At 41.0% G+C, this 14,919-nt stretch overlaps 1 protein-coding gene across 15 annotated transcripts in view; it reads left to right on the forward strand.

Annotated features, from left to right (window-relative positions):
- MACF1 (microtubule actin crosslinking factor 1) overlaps positions 1-14,919 on the forward strand; it is a 319,804-nt gene that overhangs the window by 167,413 nt on the left and 137,472 nt on the right. For 10 of the 15 annotated variants that reach the window (XM_078331310.1, XM_078331314.1, XM_078331308.1 and 7 more), the window contains 4 exons: positions 1,948-7,410; positions 7,940-8,089; positions 10,725-10,940; positions 11,027-11,176. The exons of the other annotated variants lie outside the window; for them this stretch is intronic. In XM_078331310.1, the coding sequence (XP_078187436.1) occupies positions 1,948-7,410; positions 7,940-8,089; positions 10,725-10,940; positions 11,027-11,176 (5,979 nt within the window). The remainder of the gene's footprint in view (positions 1-1,947; positions 7,411-7,939; positions 8,090-10,724; positions 10,941-11,026; positions 11,177-14,919) is intronic. 15 annotated transcript variants of the gene reach the window in all.

A 14,919-nucleotide genomic window follows, 5' to 3' on the forward strand; every position in this document is an offset into this window, starting at 1 on the left:
AAGAGGGACAGATAAAATTATATACAGAAAATGAAAATAATGAGCATGAACAAGAAGAGCTGAAAAGCTAGAGTAATAAAAATGATAAAGTGTTGTAAGTGGTTAAACACTTAAATAATTTAAAATCTGAATGTATTATTCTGTGATAAAAGACCTCAAAAATGAGAATTTTTAAGGAGCTGTTTCTAGGATTTGCAAGGGCAGTTTTGACAGCCTATAAAGTTTGCCTTATTCACTAACCTTTGGACCTAACTCCTGTGTTAAAATGTGACTCTACTGTACTTGTCTTTCATGGTTTTCTGGGTCTGACTCTGGGAAGACGTACAAGATTTAGAGTCAGACCTTGATTTGTTTCTGGAACTCACTAGTTTTGTGACCTTGGACAAGTTACGTAAACTCTATCCCTAATTTTCATTTCTTCAAACTAAAGATTCAAACAATTGTTTTCATAGGATTACTGTGAGAATTAAATGTCAGTGTTCAATAGATCTAAAAATAAGTGATAGCTGTAATCATGGTTATTGTACTACCCATTCTAGCCTGGACCAGAAGAAAAGTTACTAGTGGTTCCATAGGTAAGGGTCCCCAATCTGTTTCTTCCTTGACTTGCTACTTCCCAGTCCTAGAACTAATTTAATTTAGAGCCATTGCCTTCGGAGAAGCTAGCATTGTCCACTAAGAGTATGAGTACCCCAGTTGCTAAATAGTTGATTGAGTGGTATACACAGGACTGTTTACTGGGTTGCACAATTGTTCTGGAGCTATTGGGCTGCTTAAATCTCTCTTATCATTCTGTGGACCAGTCCTGCTGTGCTCATCAGCAGGGAGGTGCTACTTCCAGAGTCTTCTCTGTGGTTTGCGGCACCAAAAACCTGTTATGTGGAGTTGAATTCTCACTTTGGGGGAACTGTTACGTGTTTTTAAGAACCTTCATGACAGCAGGATGGTGGCCATGGAAGTCAGAATTTGCTAAGGAGTGTGTAACAACTCACCTGCTGGGGAAAAAAAAAAGAAACTTTATGATGATTTAGTCTTAGAAATAAGATTAATCATATCACTTTCACTGCTTGCCACCCTGTAGAGATTGTCACTCAGATATGCTTAATGCCACTATCTCTCAGGTAATCTAGGAACTTCTGGCATGTTAAACATTCTGCAGTTTAGAAAAACTCTTTCTTAGTATTAACACTGGGTGACTTGCTTCAGAATATTTCCTACATTTTGGGGCTCATCCCATGGTAGGTTTTTCTTATGGTCAGAATTTTATTTATTTATTTATTTATATTTGAGATGGAGTCTTGCTCTGTCTCCCAGGCTGGAGTGCAATGGCTCAATCTCAGCTAATCACAACCTCTGTCCAACTCCTGGGTTCAAGCGATTCTCCTGCCTCAGCCTCCTGAGTAGCTGGGATTATAGGTGTGCACCACCACGCCTGGCTAATTTTTTGTATTTTAAGTAGAGACAGGATTTCACCATGTTTGCCAGGCTGGTCTTCAACTCCTCACCTCGTGATCTGTCCACCTTGGCCTCCCAAAGTGCTGGGATTACAAGCATGAGCCGCTGTGCCCGGCCCTCAGAATTTTATACTATAGTTCCTTTTTTTTTTTGAGACGGAGTCTTGCTCTGTCACCTAGGCTGGAGTGCAATGGCATGATCTCAGCTCACTTCAACCTCCGCCTCCCGGGTTCAGTGATTCTCCTGCCTCAGCCTCCTGAGTAGCTGGGATTACAGTCACGTGCCACCACACCCAGCTAATTTTTGTATTTTCAGTAGAGACAGGGTTTCACCATCTGCCTGCCTCGACCTCCCAAAGTACTGGGATTACAGGTGTAAACCACCACACCTGGCCAATATACAATAGTTCTTTGACTCCTTTCAATAGTTGTCCTTTACCATTGGCTCTGATTCAGTTTTCTTTTTCTTTTCTTTTTTTTTTTTTTTTTTTAGGATTGCAGAGCAGTTGCTGGGGTGATTGACCTAGGCACAGTGGAGATATTTCCCATCTTCAAAGCCATGCAAAAGGGCCTCCTTGATCAAGATACAGGCCGTGTACTCCTGGAATCTCAGGTTATCATGTCTGGCCTCATTGCCCCTGAGACCAGTGAAAACCTCTCTCTGAAGGAGGGCCTAGCCAGAAATCTGATTAATCCCCAGATGTACCAGCAGCTCCGGGAGCTACAGGATGCCCTGTCCTTAATAAGCAGGCTTACTGAGAGCCAAGGCCCTCTTTCTGTGGTGGAAGCAATTGAAAAGAGAATAATTAGTGAGCGAATTGGACTGAAAATCTTAGAAGCTCACCTAGCAACTGGAGGTTTCAGTCTTTCCCCTAGTGAAAACTGTGTTAACCTGGAAGAGGCTTTTCATCAAGGCCTCATTTCTGCATGGCTTCATTCAGTATTAGAGTCTCATCTTAGAACATCCAAGAATTTGATAGACCCTAACACAGCTGAGAAAATTGGTTTGCTGGATCTGATGCAGCGATGTATTGTCCACCAGGAATCAGGATTCAAATTGCTGCCTGTCAAACAATTGGCAGGGGGGATGGTCAGCTTGAAATCAGGCCGGAAGGTTAGCATTTTCCGTGCAGTTCAGGAAGGGCTAATAGATAGGCAGGTCACTATCCGGTTGCTGGAAGCTCAGCTTTTTGCTGGTGGCATAGTAGATCCAAGAACAGGACATAGACTTACAGTGGAAGAGGCTGTAAGACATAATTTGATTGACCAAGATATGGCCTGTGCTACCCTCATAAGGCAGCTTCAGACAGGAGGCATCATAGACACTGTCACTGGGCAAAGACTAACAATAGATGAAGCAGTGAGCAATGATCTAGTAGCTGCTAAGATTGCCCTTGTGATTCTAGAGTCCCTCTGGTCATTCATGGGGTTGCTGTGGCCTGAATCTGGGGAGATCCTCCCAATTACAGATGCCCTAGAACAAGGTATGGTGTCTACTGAACTAGCACATAAAATCCTTAGTAACCGGCAGCATATTAAGGCTCTATTTCTACCAGCAACCACAGAGATCTTGTCCTGGAAGAAAGCAATAGAAAGTGGTATACTGGACAGAGATCTTGCCAATAACTTAAAATTGATTTGTATACCTGATGTGATGCCCAACATGCAACTAGCAGACTCTGCAGAACGAAATATTAATCCTGGAGCAGCAGTTCTACCGTGCGACAAGAGCCAGTCTAAGGGCATATCAAGCCAGAGTGAGAATCTGTTGTTGCAGCTGATGACTCACAGCTATATTAATGTGCAAAATGGACAGAGGCTGCTTCTGTTAGATGAAGAGCTGATGGAGACATTAACATCCAGAGATGAATATCAAACAAGTCTTCCAAAAGTGGATGAAATTGGGCATCAAAGGCAAAACACTCCTGAGGGATTGCGAGAATCAGCTAATGTGAAAATCTCAGGAACTTTTGGCGATGGATGGACTGTGAGGCTTCCTGAGTTCCAGTTTTCTTCTCAGATCAAAGAATATCCCAGTCAGGAATATTGCACTACAGAAGAAGGCAAAAAGACCACTGTAGAAACAGAAGGTTCTTCTGTAGAGAACCCTGAACTGGATCTGTTTGTAGGAGAACAAAAGGAGAGAAATACAAATGTTGACGCTTTGAAAGTAATAAATAAAGTCAAATTGGAGGTACAAAGGCAGTTGATAGGTGCCAAAAGGGAAGACCAAACAGCAGTATCTGTCAGAGAAAATGTCAGCAGGGGACCCCTCCTGACCGTACCTCCTGAGGAGGCAGAAGGTGTGCTTTTGGTGGTTGACAAAGATCTTTTTTCTGTTGAAACACCAAAGAAAGAACATCAACATCAACCTCTCAGAAATACTTCCTTTATATATCAGAATGAACAAGCACACAGTCTTGAGACTGAATATATTCATGATGAAACTGGGGGATCTCACATTAAACCCCAAAGCAAAAAGCCACAAGTTCAGGTAAAGAAAACTCTAGGTATAAAATTAGAACTAAAGTCTGAAACTGATGTGAGTGTTCACCCTCTGGACAAAAAGAAAATGTTAAAGAAAACATTTTCGGCTAGGGATGACCATAAACAAAGTCTAGAAGCACAAAACATTGCAGGTGGTAGTGTAATGATGTTAGAAAAGACGGATGAGGAAGACAGTGGCAGGGAAACTTCCCTGTCACACAGTCATCCATCAGAATTGCTTGAAGAAGCTACCTTGAATGTATTATCTGCACAGTTACTAGATGGTGGTATTTTTCATGAACAGACAGGTCAGAAGCTCTTACTAAATGAAGCAGTAGCCCAAGGCATTGTGCCAAGCCACACTGCTGTGAAGCTTATGGAGAAGCTGAACATGTTTCGGGGGTTCTTTGACTCTCAGACCTGTGAGTCTTTGACAACTGAAGAAGTCATTGATGAAGGTCTGATGGATGAGAAATTATTACATAATGTCCTCATGGCAGACAAAGCTATAAGTGGTATCTTAGACCCTCGTACCCACACACTATACTCTGTAAAGGATGCAGTTACACTTGGACTTCTTGACAAGGAAACAGCCACCAGAATTTTAGAGAGGCAGGTGGCGACTGGTGGAATTATTGATCTGAAACGAGGCAAAAAAGTTTCAGTAACTTTGGCCTCAACTCTTGGCTTGGTGGACATTGGTGACCAGCCAGAGCTTATAAATCTAGAGAAAGCTTCCAAAGGTAGAGATGCTGAAAAAACAGTTAGGGAGAGATTACTTAGTTTACAAATGGAAACAACAGGACTTATAGACCCTGATAGTAAAGCCCCCTTAACAGTTGTGCAGTCCATTGACAGAGGTCTTTTGGAGAGAGAGGAGGCCATTCGTTTGTTGTCTAAGCAGGTGGTAGATGGAGGTATCATTCACCATATATCTGGGATGAGACTTTCTGTTGATAATGCCTTCAGACATGGCTTAATTGGTGAAGATTTAGCCAAGAATCTTAAAAAAGTTGAGAATTTAAAAATCCATCAGTTTTTTAATCCTGGAACAAAGGAAACTGTTTCCCTCCCTAAAGCCATAAAATCAGATCTTATTACTCCAGACCTGAAAAGTGAAATCCAGGACATTCAGGCATTTACTGGAAACTTTGTGGATCTCATTTCTGGTCAGAGATTGACCTTGGAAGAAGCTGAAAAAGAAGGACTGTTAGCTTATGAAGAAGTATTGTCTCCAGGAATGATGCATGGCATCATAGATCCTGAGAACTGCAGAATTGTCCCCTACTCAGAATTAGTCAAGAAATGTAAGATTGATATTGAATCTGGACAAAGATATCTCGAAATAATTCCCTTCTCAGGCATTAAAGATGGGGTGAGCAACAAACTACTTACACTGTCTGAAGCAATTCAACTTGGAAAAGTAGACTTTGCATCTACACTGAAAGTTCTGGAAGCCCAGGCAAATACTGGTGGAATCATAGATGCTGCTACCGGAAAAAGACTGACATTGGCATCAGCTTTGGAAGAGAAACTGGTGGATGAAAACATGGTCAGAATTATTGCATCTCATCAGGTGTTAAATGGAGGAATTGTTGACATATTTAGTGATCAGAGAGTGACTTTAGAGGAAGCTACTGAGAAAAGATTTATCAGCCCTGAACTGGCAAATATGTTACAAAGAGATACCTCAGAGTTCAGTGATCACAGGGCTCAGATTGAAAAGCAAGAGGGGATTGAAGCATGTGCATTACAGAATGAATTTCTAAGAAAGGATCTGTTAATTGCTTGTAATCAGACTGCTGAAATGAGTTGTAATAAAGGAGAAGAGAGTGAGAGATTACTTCAAATTGAAAATCATTCTGCACAAGAAAAGGTTAAAGTGAGAGTTTCTGATGGGGAGCAGGCAAAAGAGAGCAGGGAAATTTCCTTACAGGAATTTGGGTGCAAGGATCAACATAAGCCAAGAATGTCTCCAGATGTTAAAGAATTTATCAGTATCATAAATCCTCATAATCTTGAAGGAAAATCCTTGGGCCGAGTGTCATTAACACACCCTTACTCCGAAGTTGGTGATTTTAAACTCGAAGAAGTATCTAGAAATAACATGGGAAAGGATACAAATGAAGAGCAGGAAAAAGCAGTGACACAAATAGAAATTATTTCTCATATGAAGAAGTCTACCTCATGCCTAGATTCTGAAGAAATAAGAGAAAATCAAGGGGAAGTGATTTTGGAAGTCGCAGAATCATATTGTGAAACATCAGGCAAATTGCCGAGTGAGCAGGTTTTGCAGCAACCAGTGAATACCAGGGTGAAAAATAGAGAAAAGAGGGAGGTGACTGTAGAAGAAAGTATCAAAACATACAAATCAGCGGTTTTTTCTGAAGAAAAGTTGTATCAGGAAACTGCCATTAGAGATGAGCATGACTCCCATATAAAGAGTCAACCTAGGGAAATGACCTCAAGTGAAAAACAGAAAGAAGCTGATACAGAAATGGGATTTTCTGTTACTTTTAGCACTGAAGACTCTTCTGCACAGGTGGCACCTAAAGGAATTTCTGTAAAACATCAAGATGCTGTAACACTCTTCAGCTCTAAACAGGCCGGTGAAGGGAAAGTAAACAATATAAGTGTCTGCTTGACTTTAAAACCAGAAGAAAACTTATCTGAGGAAATTGCTTGTGGGGCCCAGAGTGAACCATTCCCTTCTATGACCCCAAGACCTGAAGGATTGCACTACCAGGAATCAGATGGAAAAGCCCAAGTGACAGATGCATCCCAAATTTCCAAAACCGACAAGTCTTTCCAAGGAACTACCAGACAGGAGACCACCTATCATCAAGATTCCTATGCTACTTCTAAGACTAAGGAAACCAAACATCTAATTTCCTCATCTAATGAATGTAAAGAAAAGTCATCCCAAGAAGTATCTTTTGACTCAGTAAGAGGTCTTAAATTAGAAGAAATTACGGTGTCTAGAGCAGATTCAAAAGAAGTCAGTTATCTAGAATTCTCAGACAGAAAAGGCCTTCATTATCAGGGCAGCAAAAGTAATGATAAACTTTGTGGAACTCTCAAATCTGAAACAGCAACACAGGAAATAACTGGAGAGAAATTTCTAGAAAGGGCAAACCCTAAAGTTACAGGTCCAGAAGCAGGATCCGTTGAGGACATAGTGACTCAGAGAGGTTCCAGAGTCTTGGCATCCTTTCTTCCAGAGAAACTATTAAAAGATGGGTCTCAAAAAGAGAATTCAGGGCAACAGAATGCCACCATTAGTCCTACTGTTCCAGAGACCAGTGACGAAAAGACAGTATCCCTAACAGTATGCTCTACGATGAAGACAGAAAAGATACCACAGGAAAAGCTCAGAGAAAGCGCTGGCAATGAACAAACTCCCTTCATAACTGCACATGGAGAAAAGGGAAATGGAGATGTAAACCCAGAGCCCTTCAGAGCAATTCAAGTAAGTGGTGTGCTTTTTTTTTAAAAAAAGATATAATTAGTTTAATGCTAAAATTCTTAACTGGGTACAGAGTGTACATATATATAATGGTATGCCTGTATACATTTTAAGGCACTAGATGATTCTCTAAGATATAACTTAGTTTATCATCATCTATTTGTAACACAGTTGTTGGAAAATTAGGCTTTGGCTCTGACTGTCTTTCTGAAATCTGCAAGGGTTTTAAAATAGAAATGAGCTAATAGAAATACTAGGATGATGCAACCTGAAATCGTAGAATAGCTTTTGGTAATTTTGGTAAGATGATGCTTGTAGATTGATAATTCTGAGCTTTTCTGCTCTCTGAGGAAATTAGTAAAATCACCTTTGTCTATTGATTTGAAATGACTTAAACAAAATGTTTTATTTTATCCCACCTTATGTGCAGTAAAAATTGCTTCTATGTGTCTAACAAAAAACCTTTCCTGCTTCTAAAGCTGACTTACAGGAGAATGCCAGAACTGAGTCAGCTTTCTTTTTGTCCCCACAGAATGTATTTACCCGGCAACTCTGTTTAGAACATGATGAGAAGCTAGTATCCTATCTGTCTCTGTTACGGGACATTGAAATGAGGACCAAACAGATTCAACCTTTGGAGCTAAACCTGGCAGAACTACAGAATCTGCTATGTCAGGCCAAGGTAGGTTCCCAGAGACTTCCACTATAGACACCAGCTTTAAGATAGCTGCCTCCATCTTCCTTGAAGCTTTCAAGGCTTACTAGGAACTGCTTGTACTCTATTCTAGGGTAAACAATCTCAGACCCTTGTCAGATAATTGTCAGATGGGCTACATTTGGATAGACTGGATAAGATTTATAAAGGGCAGACTTGAACAGACCTTAGATTTGGCTATGAATCTATTGTTATCTGCATGGTTTTGGATTGAATTAAGTAAGTTCAAAGGCAGTGTGATTGGTTAGGAAACTATTGCAGTAATTCAAGCAAGAAAGGTTGAAGGCTTTAAATAGTAAGTTATATATATAGGTAATCTCTCTTCCTAAAACTATACTAAGACATCAGGAAAAAGTTTTTTTTTTTTTAATTTATAAATTCACAAAGGAAAGAGCAAGAGAGAAGAAGACAGCAGTAAAATTTAAAAGTTAGAAAGCAGATGGATAAGGAGGTGACTACCTTAGTAAGCCAGAGTAAACCAGATCCTCAACTTACAGTGGAGGAAGCTAGGGAACAACCTGATTTATACTACAGAACTCCCCAAAGCGTCAAAGATTGGGAGCACCAGAAAGCAGAGATGGAAAGTGATATGCAAATGGGGTTATAATTGGTTAAAGTCTATTTAAGAAGCAATTAGATCTTTAGACTTTCAACTTACTTCACATAGCCTGGCAACTGCCATGCTCTAACAGAAGACTGAATATTCATCCTCTGAGGAAAGTAATTGAAAGTGTCTCTTGATTAGGGACAGCAGCCATTTATTGCAGGTAAATATTCCAGTCAGAAATCAGTAGGCTTAACTGGAAGTTCAAATACTGAATCTTGAGTTGTATCCTTGCTCCTGCTATGGTTTGACCAGCTCAAGGGAAAAGACCTAATAGTACTGATATAAGTAGTTTCCCAACTGTATGGCCCAACTCCTTCACCCTCAGTGAAAACTACAGCCAGCAGAGCAGAGTTTATAGTCAGCTTTTTAGGGCATTCTTTCCACATGAGCATCCAGAAAGCTTCTGATACAAAAGAAGAGGCTAAAACAAAAGAAAAAGAAACTTGGACAAAATAGAGACTATTTAGGAAGAAAAAGATCCTTAGGGCCAGTCACAGTGGCTCATGCCTGTAATCCCAGCACTTTGGTAGGCCAAGGCAAGAGGACTGGTTGAGCCCAGGAGTTTGAGAACATCCTGGGCAACATAGTAAGAAATTAGCCAAGGCTGGTGGTGTATACCATATTCCTAGCCACTCTAGCCACTCAGGAAGCTGAGGCAGGAGGATTGTCTAAGCCCAGGAGTTTGAGGTTGCATTGCGCTATGAATTCATCACTGTATTCCAATCTGGGAGATGGAGTGAGACCCTGTCTTAAAAAAAAAAAAAAAAAAAGAAATAAAAATGTATTCAAAAGCACCACCCATTTAAAGGACAAAAAAAATACATTGAAAAAGTCTCACTGGAGATCTCTGAAGACCTGGAAACACTCATCTCAGAGAAACCAAAAGAGGAAGAGTACACCCTAGTAACTGCTGCAGGGAGATCGAGTACAATGAGGACTAAAGGGGAGATTCAGCTCCTAAAAATTATTGGTGACTTTGAACACTTTCAGTGGAGTGGTGGGATATAAACTAACTTGCAGCTGGAATAAATGAGAGATTGGAAAGTGGAGACAATTAATATAGATCATTCTTTCCAGAAGCCTTTTGTTATGTAGAGGCAAGGAATGAGGTGAGACACTACCCGAAGGACATGGACTGAAAGGAATGTTTTGAATGGATTTTGGACTGAGAATAAAAAACCAATTTAAAAGGAGAACTTGAAGTTAGAAGAGGGAGGAAGTGGTAACTGATGGAACCAGTCCCTTAAAAACATAGAAAGACAGCCTTGAGAGGGAGGAAGAATGGCTGTTGCACTGAAATTGGAGGTTAAGAGTTGTCATAGGATTGGAGTCACAGTGAAGACAAATTGTAGTGGTTTACTGATTGTCTCAATATCCAGTGTGTGATCTTGAGTAGTGTGGCTGAATGGGGGCTGAGGTTGATGGCCCAAAGAACTATATCAAGTTCTTCCACAGCTTATTTCTGCCTGATCTGTTGAGGACCAGAATATTACAGACAGGATGAGTGGAAAGGCTGGTTGGAGATAACCTTGTGTCCTTTGGTTCTATGCCCCTGGAATTTAGAGTGGAAGAGTCATCCTTTGGGTTGATTTATTTTGTAGCACATTTAATTCCGCACAGCTGCCTCTTGGGGAAAAGCATAGTGACACCTTTGAGAGGCAGCAAGTTACAGTGGAGGGAGCATGCTGCACTGTCAGAAAACCTGAATCCAAGTCCTGGCTGTACTGCTTACCAGCTGGGTGACCTTGGACAAAAACTGTTCACATTTTTTTTAAGCAATGAGGGATCTCTTCTGTAAATCCAGAACAATAACATCTACCTTGCCTCATGAATTAGTGATTGTGAGAACCAAGTAAACTAATGAACGTACATAAAAACACTTTCTGAGCCCTAAAGTGTATGTAAACATAGGGTGAGAGAGAAATGTGTTCACAGCTAATTCCCCGATGGATTTCTAGTCTTGCTCTTATAGGTGACTCCACTTTATTCCCTCAGCTATTAGACAGGGAGTTAAAGGATCTGACCACCTTGATCAGTCAGGAATTGGAGTGTGTGAATCAGATTATTATCAGCCGGCCTCAAGAAGTCCCTGCTCAACTGTTGAAGGCTCTAGAGAAAGATGCCAAGAATCTTCAAAAGTCTCTCAGCTCTGTGAGTGACACTTGGAATTCCAGGCTACTCCACTTCCAGAATGCTGTGGAAGTAGAAAAGGTAGCATTTTGTATTTATTCATAGAGGCTCACAAAGTCTGGGTGGGTGGGAGATTTTTATAATGTGATTTGCCATTTATTTCTTAGACTAAAGTGTTAAACCAGCACACACAGCTAGAAGGCAGACTTCAAGATCTGAGAGCCTGGGTTGGCAATACCAATCTTATTCTGAACAGCAAGGGATCTAACAGTGAAACAGATGTTGACAGCCTGAACTGCTGTCTCCAACAATATGAGGTAAACTTTCTACCCACTCTCAAGTATGTTTTGTCCTTTGAGTTGTTTCAAATTTTATTTTCCTGATAGGCAAACCAGTATCCATGTTTATCTTTTTTTTTTTTTTTTTGAGATGGAGTCTTGCTCTGTCACCCAGGCTGGAGTGCTTGCGGTGCGATCCCAGCTCACTGCAACCTCCGCCTCCCAGATTTAAGAGATTCTCCTGCCTCAGCCTCCTGAATAGCTGGAAGTACAGGCACCCACCACCATGCTAGGCTCATTTTTGTATTTTTAGTAGAGTTGGGGTTTCACCATGTTGGCCAAGCTGGTCTTGAACTCCTGACCTCAGGAGATCTGCCCGCTTTAGCATCCCAATGACATGCCTGAGCCATCACACCCGTCCATTTTTATCTTTCTTAGAAAGTCTGATTTTCTATTTTATAAATAAAGTCAGCTATGTTTAGGTTTTTAAATTATCATATTTAAAAACTGGGGTGGTGGCTCACACCTGTAATACCAGCACTTTGGTAGGCTGTGGTGGGTGAATCACCTGATGTCAGGAGTAAGAAACCAGCCTGGCCAACATGGTGAAGCTCTTTCTCTACTAAAAATACAAAAAAATTAGCCGGGCAGGGTGGTGGATGCCTGTAATCCTTGAGAGGCTGAGGCAGGAGAATTACTTGAACCCCGGAAGCAGAGGTTTCAGTGAGCTGAGACCGTGCCATTGTACTCCATCCTCAGCAACAAGAACAAAATTCCATCTCAAAAAAAATTATATCCCTGGAGCTTCAGTGATTATCATTATTTCTCCTTTCAGCTATTCTCTGAGATATCATCTACAGAATGATCTGTTATTATCAGTCTCATCTTCTCTTTATAAATGAGCATCTAGAATCTGTCCTTTGTTTCTCTTTGTACCAAGATACAATCCTGCATGCATGCACACACATACCAGTTTCAGGAGATTTTTGTTGTTTGAAGGATACATGTGCAGATTTGTCTTATAGGTAAACTGCATGTCATGGGGATTTGATATACAGATAATTTTATCACCTGAGTAATAAGCATAGTACCCAATATTTTTTCTGATCCTGTCTCTCCTCCCATCCCCCACCCTCAGGTAGGCCCCATTGTCTGTTTTTCCCCTCCTAGTATCCATGTGTTCTTGTTTAGCTTACATTTATGAGTGAGGACATGCCATATTTGGCTTGCTGTTCCTGTGTTAGTTTGCTTAGGACAGTGGCCTCCAGCTCCATCTATGTTGCTTTAAAGGATATGATCTCATTCTTATGACTGGATGTATTCCATAAAATGTGGTGTCCCCATTTTCTTTATCCCGTCTATCATTGATGGGCAATTAGGTTGATTCCATGTCTTTGCTATTGTGACTAGTGCTATACTGAACATATACATACATGTCTTTATAACAATGATTTCTATTCCTTTGGGCGTATACCCAATAATGGGATTGTTAGGTCAGATGGTAATTTTAAGTTCTTGTGGAATCGCTGCAGTGCTTTCCACCATGGCTGAACTCAGGAGAATTTTTGATGGGTTATTTAGAGCATGGGTTGGCAAACTTTTTTTTGTTGAGATGGAGTCTTACTTTGTCGCCCAGGCTGGAAAGGTGCAGTGGCACGATCTCAGCTCACTACAACCTTCACCTCCTTGGTTCAAGCAATTCCCATGCCTCAGCCTCCTGAGTAGCTGGGATTACAGGTGAATGCTACCACACCCAGCTAATTTTTTTGTATTTTTAGTAGAGATGGGATTTCATCATGTTGGCCAGACTAGTCTCTGACTCCTGACCTCAGGCATTCTGCCTCCCAAAGTGCTGGGATTATAGGTGTGAGCCACCGAACCCAGCTGACAAACTTTTTAAATAAAGGGCCAGATAATAAATATTATAGGCTTTATGAACCATATGCAAAAGACCCATTTCTGTTGCAATCACTGAAAATTAAAGGAGCCATAGATAATACATAAACAAATGGCTATGGCTGTGGTCCAGTAAAACTTTATTTACAAAAACACGTGACAGGCCAGATTTTGCTTGGGGGCCATAGTTTGCTGACCCACCTGCTCTAGAAAGATGCTTTTCTTCTTCTTAAGTCCCAAATTAATTGATTCTTTTTATTAGTGAGAGTAGAGTTAGGACGATGAGATATGTGTGAGCAAGGGAGTTTCCCCCCCAATGCTGTTCTTTTTTGTTCTATTCAAGATTATATCAGGTATTACAGTGGTTTATCAGCTTTCTGCTATAGAGAGATAGCCCTCTCCTTCAACATCTTAGAATGTCAGAAGAGAACTAGAAATGTCCACTCCTTCTGTTCTATCTTCTCCCTTTTCTCCAATCTTAAGAGAAGCAGACATAAAAGTTTGTTTATGGTCAACCTATTCACAATCTCATCCTTCTTTATCACGAAAGAGTTGACTTGCCTCCTCCTCTTATACCTTTTATCCAAAGATATCACTGAGGGAAAGCAATTCAGGCTTTTTCCAGTCTTTATCTGTTTGCTAAGATATTACAAAGAAGCAAGCATGAAAAAAATTCCCATGACATAATGTGAGATATAAAAACTTACATAGAGCATCTCATGCATTGGTCCCCTCCCCTAGTTATAATATATGAATCCTCTTGTAGGCATAAAACAATAGTCTAAGCCTTGTTTTCCTAGTGATAGTTTCCTAAATTATTATGTTCACAAAGGAAGGAAGTTTTGTCTTATTGTTAGCAGCGGCAAATCCGTATGGGTCTGCAGTAGCTCAGTTCTTGCCTCCTCAGGTGAAAGAATTTGACCAAGGAGCCTAAGGTAGAGGGAGAGACTGAAACAAAGTTATACAGCAGGAGTAAAAGTTTATTTAAAAGTTTTAGGGCCAGGCGTGGTGGCAGGCCCTGTAATCCCCGTTACTCAAGAGACTGAGGCAGGATAATTGCTTGAACCCGGGAGGTAGAGGTTGCAGAGAGCCAAGTTCATGCTACTGCACTCCAGCCTGGGTGAGAGAGTGACTCTGTCTCAAAAAAAAAAAACAATGTTTTAGTCCAGGAATGAAAGGAAGTAAAGTACACTTGGAAGAGGGCCAGACAGCCAACTTGAGAGATCCAAGTGTGCTGTTTGTCCTTTGACTTGGGGTTTTATGTGTTGGCATGCTTCAAGGGGTTGTTTCTCCTCCCCTGATTCTTCATTTGGGGTAGGCTGTCTGCATGTGCAGTGGCCTGGCAGCACTTGGGAGGGGCCACACGTGCAGTGTGTTTACTGAAGTTGTACACATGCTCACTTGAGGCATTTTCCCCTTACCAGTCAAGTGTTCCTAGAGGAAGTTCATATACCAGTTAAACTCGGCCACTTTGCCTCTTAGTGCATATGCTTGAGCCCACCCGCCCAGCTCCTGAAATCTTATTGGGAAGCTGCTAATCACCAGCTTCAGGTGTTTTACTATCTATTGAGAGCCTGCCTTTCCCTGGTGCCGGCTGCAACCCATTATTATTTTAGCAATATGGTTTAACAATCACCTGACCATCACCTGATTGTCGCCTGACATTCTTGGAGGCGACCATCAGGTGATGTGGAGGTGGGCAGGGCCTCTCATGCCCTGCTCACGCCTGCATAACTACCTACTGTAACATTATGATAAATATTCACGAAGCCCTCCCTGCCCTCTCTGCAGTATTGACTACTCTCAGTTGATCTACTCTCAATTTCAAAGTAATGGAGATCCTGTATAATTACATGCTTTTAATAGTATGAAAACAGATGATTTTA

This window comes from Callithrix jacchus, chromosome 7 (assembly GCF_049354715.1).
Source record: "Callithrix jacchus isolate 240 chromosome 7, calJac240_pri, whole genome shotgun sequence".
NCBI classification, from domain to species: domain Eukaryota; kingdom Metazoa; phylum Chordata; class Mammalia; order Primates; family Cebidae; genus Callithrix; species Callithrix jacchus.